The sequence below is a fragment of the Photinus pyralis genome, unplaced genomic scaffold, assembly GCF_008802855.1.
Source record: "Photinus pyralis isolate 1611_PpyrPB1 unplaced genomic scaffold, Ppyr1.3 Ppyr1.4_LG6, whole genome shotgun sequence".
In the NCBI taxonomy this organism is placed as follows: Eukaryota; Metazoa; Arthropoda; class Insecta; order Coleoptera; family Lampyridae; genus Photinus; species Photinus pyralis.
In genome coordinates this window covers 8,626,731-8,633,096 of record NW_022170663.1, presented here as the reverse complement: position 1 = coordinate 8,633,096, position 6,366 = coordinate 8,626,731, and the positions used below count along the sequence as shown (strand labels likewise).

The window sequence follows — 6,366 nt, the reverse complement described above, 5'->3', positions numbered from 1 at the left end:
TACCCACTACCTTGCTTGAATCATTCAATCAGTGCTCGAGTATGTCATTTTAATCTCTAAAAACGTAGGTATTCAATTTCATTGCATGCATTGCCAAATATACTAGGTACTATAATAGTGCATTAATCAGAATGATGGCTTGTACTGCTTGTACTCAGTGTTTGTTTACAATGAACGTATACGTAAATATTTCATAAACCGTAACTCGTACATATTCGTATCGTTTCCGTAAATTTGCTTCGCTGATTACAATAAACCAAAGGTCATACTACTTTACTTCCCTAATAACACAAAATATGCCATGTATGTTCCTAGAACGTACACGCAGGACATTGAAAACATTCCTGGAATATCCCCAAAAAGACAAGAACATTCCCTGAACATCCCAGAAAAATCCCGTGTCAGCATTTTAAACATTCCCTGAATGTCTTCTTAGAACATTCCTTGAATGTCCATGAATGTTCTTTGGACATTCATAGTATTTTTTTTAGACATTCCTAGTATATACCAGAAATATATGTGGTAATAAATAATGCTTCCTCGTAAAATATACATTTTTATTGAAAAAAAAATCTTTTGAAAAATGTATACTGCTATTGCTAAAAATTCTTATACAATTCATGTCACGCTCGTTTCAAACACCTTTCCTTCGCCTTTCGCAGCCACATGGCTACAGCATATTCCGTCTCTTTTCTAGTTTTTTGGAGACCACTTCTCTCAGCGGAATCTAAAAAAAAACAGTGCATGGTAATTTTTTCTATTCTTTACGATCAACAATCATAAGAGGATACCCGAATACTATTTATCATCACGTTTATGCTTTAACATAATAATATGACTAAAATGATCTAGACAATGAGCTTTTAATTGTCACTTTTGTAACTAGAAAAGGGCACGATTAAATTCTCTGTCTCTATTATCAAACCAAGTAGTTGATAATGTACATTTATGATTTGTAGTAGTAAAAAATTTATTATTTTTCTAGATTCTATCAAATTTTTAAAATTTTGACTTCCAGATTACTTTATAATTATTTATACTTGAACAAGAATAATATTTACCAATAACTGCTTGCGACAGCTTTAAACTTGAAAAGTTCTTTTTCCCTTTTCTACCTATAAAAGAATAGGTCATTGCGGTCTTGTCCGAGATGACTGGTGCCAAACATCTCTTGACAAAGTCGTATAAATTAGTGCCTCCCATCTTGGCAAAATATATGACCTAAAAAAAGGTTAAAAAATGAATTATTAGGAAAAAAAAACGATTAAAATTACTTACTAAACATTTGTAATTTTCGACGGACGCCAAAAATTCTTCCATATGTTCTATTTTTTCAGGACTGTCTACTGGCAGCTCTATAGAACTTTTTTCGAGAATATTTTGCACTAATGGTCCTTCCACTGATGGTTGACAGCTGTTTGCAGATAATTTATCCAGTTTGGCATTCACCTCAATTAAAAGAGACTGTATGTTATACAGGATTTTTGGATTGCATTTGCAGTTGTGAACAGCTGAGACATCAGTTTCTACAAAAATAGAGTTAATAATACTAGGAGTTTCCAAAATGTATGTAATTTAAATATGACTGATAAGACTACAGGAAGATATCAAAAAAGATTTTTTCAAAATAACAGCAAAAACATGTAAAGCAAAGAAAGAATTTTGAGCATTATAAAAAGAACATAATTTGGCCTGTAAAAGGACTTGATCCGCATGAATCTATTTTATTAGGTTATTTTTAATTATCTATTCAACTCACCTTTTAAATTTGCCTCTCTGAAATTGGCCATAGGAATAGGAGTTTCTATAGTATCTGTAATATAGAAAAGAATGATTAACCTTTAAAAAAATAACAAAAAAATACTACCATTGGTATTGGATGCAGCTTTATTAGTGACAGTCTCACTATCAAACGACAGGCTGGGCATACTCCAGGTTGGAGGAATCGGTAAATTGATAACTTTTCCCTGCGGCTTCTTCCTTCTTATAATTTCATCCTCCGACTCGGAAGAACTCAAAATTCTTTTTTTCCGGGGCCTTTTTGTTTCAGGTTCGGAATTTAAGTCGCTACTATATTCCGCTTTAGCTGCTTTAGATCTTGCCGTGGAATAGTCGTCTGAAAAAATAACATAAATACCTCGATAAATACATATCAAATTAAAAAAAACAAAAATATGTGGATCTTTTATGTTCGGTATTATTTAAAAAAAGTCAATAAGTTTGTCCACATTTTCACTAAATAATATTTAAATTTTAGGACAATTGTTTTCACTTTGCAGTTTTTTAAGGGTTTAAAAATTAAGATTTTAAAGAAAAAAAATTATTTTAGAAATAAAATTGTCAGAATCAAATAAATTTGTCTACATACCATAAGTTGAATTGCGAAATATTCGCACCTTATGTGATGGCCAACAACTGTTGAAGTCACAGTGCTTTAAGGCGCTATTCAGTTTTTCTTGGGGTAAAACTGGCCACAGGCAATTTTCTCCATTTATCCACTTGGTGGGAACTGCCTGCACTGCATTATCACTTTCGAAACACACCACCGTCCATGTTCTTGGAGATGACATGACGACTTTAATTAAATCAGATAATTTTTTTAATTAAATGTCATTTTAATGTGAATTTAATAAAAAAAATATTTTAATTTAATCCTCATAGAAAATATATATTAAATCCGAGATTAAATCTATTACGTCCAAAACGAGGTCCAAAATTTGTGACACTACACATTTTTTAAAAAGAGAGAAATTGTTTTTACGTTTTTAAGAAAATAACAATTACATAATGGAAAAAAATTAACAGCGATAAACAAATCTGTAACAAATTAAGCAGTTGTATGTAATAAAGGAAAAACAACCACCTTATTGTTTAATGTGAGTTTAAAAAACTTGTGAAGAACTTGAGGTAACTCCCACGATTTAATGGGACCTTCTTTGCTCACAACAAAAATGTTTAATTTAGAGGATTCACAAGGCAAGTTATACAAATTTTCTAAAACTAAATACTTCTGACCAATTACTGTTACTACATTATTTAAAGAAACAATATTTTTAATAATAACTACACTGTTATCATTCATGAAACAGCAATTGTTTGAATCATCTAAAGCTAATAAAAAATTTTTGATATATATTTTTTTAAACTGTTTCATACCAAAAACACTAGCAATAAGTGGCCCATTAGAATGTTCATATTTTAATACAGGATATTCTGCCCTAATATTTCCAGATCCCAAAACACATTTGTTTCGCTCTACAATTCTATTAACAATTTGTTGAAGGGGTCGATCCCCTTTGCGCACCAATTTTTTTAAAAATAACATATTATTTTCAAAGGGAAAAGCGCTGAAATTTTCAAGGCTGCCAAACATTTTAACATCATCAACAATATGCAAAAGGTTATGCACGTTATGTGATATATTTTCTTCTCCATAGAGCAGTGAAAATGTTTGAATAAAATATTTTGACAATTCAGCAGCATAATCAATATTTTGAGATTTTGAAAAAAGTGTAACTGCAACATGCAATGACATAAAATTTTGGTAGATCTCATTAGTGACACTCTCTTTTAAGATCACTGGTCCAGTGTAAAATAAAAACATCCTAAGCTCCGTTGCTTTCCAATGTTTAATATCAGAAAGCAATCTCGGTTTTCTGGAAAATTCAGTGGGTACTTGATTTTGTAATGAAATGTTTTTGAGAAACTTCAGAAATTTGCTGGCTTGAAAAACGGTAAGGTGGTTTTCCTGATAACCACAAATTGCTAATTAATTTTTTTACAATGCCGAGACATACTAAATGCATGTAGTCTAGCGGAAAACATGTTATCATGTTCAAGTTAGGTATAGATTCCAAAATAGAAGTATCTGTGTGGTGGCTATCTTGTTCTTTGCGTCTAAAAGTTGCATCTGTTCGAAGATGAAATCCTTCTATTGCAGGAAAACAAATTCGATTCTTTTTAAACACACCTTCAGTATCACATTTAGAACAAGACATATAACCACTATGACCTCTGGTACACTTTATAAAAGCTTTTGCAGGGACATCACAAATAAAGGCTTTAATTTTTACAAAAAATATTTGGCTTTTATAAGTGAAACCATTAGTCATCAAACTGATGATTTCATTTACAAACTTGGACATAAAAACATTAGCATTTTCTGGTTTTTTGTTACCTTGATATAATCCACATACCTCCACAATATTTTTATTTTGAAAAAGATTGATCATTATAGGCCATAACTGACTTCCAGAGCTTTTTGATAATGGAAGACCATCAACATTTACACAAATTTCTAAAATATTACTCCGATCCTCCGAGTCATTAACATCTCTACGATTTAGTAAATTTATGAGACAATTTTCTACCCCAAAATGAAAGTAGACACCTGGTTCTACCTTTTCAATTAGAGAACCAGTATTTCGTGGGGTTTTTAAAATAGTCCTTGGATCTTTGGGCAAATTAATGTCAATCGTTTGATTTAGAATTCGCAATAAATCAGATAAAGCAAAATGATCAATGTTGTGAATTATGGCCCAATCTGATAACTGTTCTATTAAAGTAAACTTGTGTACCCCATGTCCGGTCTGCTCTGATTTATCCTCAATTTTATCATTTAAAAATTCAGTCTCGACAAAATTTTCTTCCTGAATTTTACTTGGAATTTGAGCAATATCACAAAAGTCTAATTCGGAGTCTGTACTTTCCTCTGAAACATTACAAATGTCTTTTTGGGATGTGGAACTTTCACTATTTATACAATAATCAAAATCTTTAGATGTGGAGGGCTCCTCCTCGACTTTCTTAACTTGTTTAGATCGTTTATATCGCTGATAAAGTTTATTAAATAATTTTCTTTTTTCTGAATCCATAATTATTATTATGCAGTAATATAATATGCATAAGTAAACAAATTCTAATTCATAATCTGGATTAAGTAATTAATGTTATTCATCGACTATATTATTATTTCCTTTACTGCAGGCACCGGAAAACAACGAATAAAAAAATAGAAAAAGAATTTTATAATACTTATATACATACCTATTTAAATGAAAAGATGTTTGTCAAAAACAACAAAAACTGCGATCTCCAACAACCACAAAGCACACGGCGATTTGTAGGTTAAGTTAAATTAAAAGCGTGGGTGCGCCGCGCCCTTTACGGTTTGGGTTAGAAGAATACTGGTCCACCAACAACCAACACAACACGCGTTTTCGCTACGGCAATTAATATTCCGTTCCGTTGCGCTCTGATTGATGGATATCAATATTATTCCGCGAATCAACTAAATAACACATGAATACAATACGGAGAATGTTGACGTTCAGACTTCGAAGTTCGAGGTCACGTCACTCACGAGAGAAGAATAGCGAATGCACCTGCCACCCCACTCACACAATGCACAAATCTCAAATCTGACAAATCACATGCGAAGCAGTCAACAGGTGGCGCTTACTCCCACAAAAAACACTGCAAGATTTCAGCATATTAAAGCTTTTAAATTGGAAACTACTTACTTTAGGTAGTAATGCAGAGTACGCGACATGAACTTGATACTGCCTATTATGTCAACAAATAAAATACCAACAATAGGAATATGGGATATTCGGGGTGTGTTCCTAGAATGTCTTACGGTAACATTCCTGGAATAATGTAATTTTACGTTCACCGAATGTTCCTTGAATGTCCAGGACATTCAAATATTAATAGAACTTTGGTAGTACATTCCAGGAATATCCCCTTGGGTGTTTTTAATTTAGGAAATTGCTCTAAATCGTCCGTTTACTCACAAATAAATCTGAATGCTCTGAAAATATTTTGCTCCACTCCGCGATCACGTAACCGAACGCACCTATAAATGTGAATGTACGTGTACGCTAATGAATGAGCGAGAAGATGGATGCGTGTCGCATACTATGTGTACATCTCACGAGTTCATTTCAACTCCTTACGCTTATAACTTGTTGTAAAAGCGGCCCTACAAAAGAATGGTGTTTACGTTACGAGCGTGCGCATTTGTGACTTCGTTATCGGTTTGGTGTTCGACTGCAACTTCGTTGGTACGCTATCTAATTTTGACGAATCCTTACCGTTATAAAAATATATTTTAAAATAAATAGTTAAAATATGGCAGACAAATACGATTCAAACGGCGATTATTCTGGAGGTGACTTTAAGCGTAAGGGGTCAGTAGATAAAGTAAATTCGATGGACGAGGACAATGACGACCAAAATCCGGCAGCCCAAAAAGCCGGTGAATACATACGGGAATTATTGGCCGAAAAATTGTTACTTGATCAAAACAAATTACCAAATGCGGCGCGTCTTATCGATATGGGTAAGTCTTATTTGAATAAAAAT

General features: G+C 32.6%; 1 protein-coding gene across 1 annotated transcript; it reads right to left on the bottom strand.

Annotated features, from left to right (window-relative positions):
• Nucleotides 1-543: 543 nt before the first annotated feature.
• On the bottom strand, nucleotides 544-5,372 carry LOC116173455. The gene is made up of 7 exons (XM_031490944.1): nucleotides 5,047-5,372; nucleotides 2,369-2,575; nucleotides 1,868-2,116; nucleotides 1,760-1,813; nucleotides 1,279-1,526; nucleotides 1,062-1,221; nucleotides 544-727 (listed from the first exon to the last, which is right to left on the bottom strand). The coding sequence occupies exons 2-7, from the start codon at nucleotides 2,568-2,570 to the stop codon at nucleotides 624-626; spliced, it is 1,017 nt and encodes a 338-aa protein (XP_031346804.1). The 5' UTR covers nucleotides 2,571-2,575; nucleotides 5,047-5,372; the 3' UTR covers nucleotides 544-623.
• Between the last annotated feature and the right edge of the window lie 994 nt (nucleotides 5,373-6,366).

What these genes read in the sequence shown, in the direction of transcription:
- LOC116173455 (XM_031490944.1), bottom strand. Translation starts at nt 2,570, where the DNA reads ATGTCATCTCCAAGAACATGGACGGTGGTGTGTTTCGAAAGTGATAAT. An exon ending in ATTTCGCAATTCAACTTATG is followed by an intron (nt 2,117 to 2,368) that starts GTATGTAGACAA and finishes TTATTTTTTCAG; the next exon opens with ACGACTATTCCACGGCAAGA. An exon ending in CAGAGAGGCAAATTTAAAAG is followed by an intron (nt 1,527 to 1,759) that starts GTGAGTTGAATA and finishes CTATTTTTGTAG; the next exon opens with AAACTGATGTCTCAGCTGTT.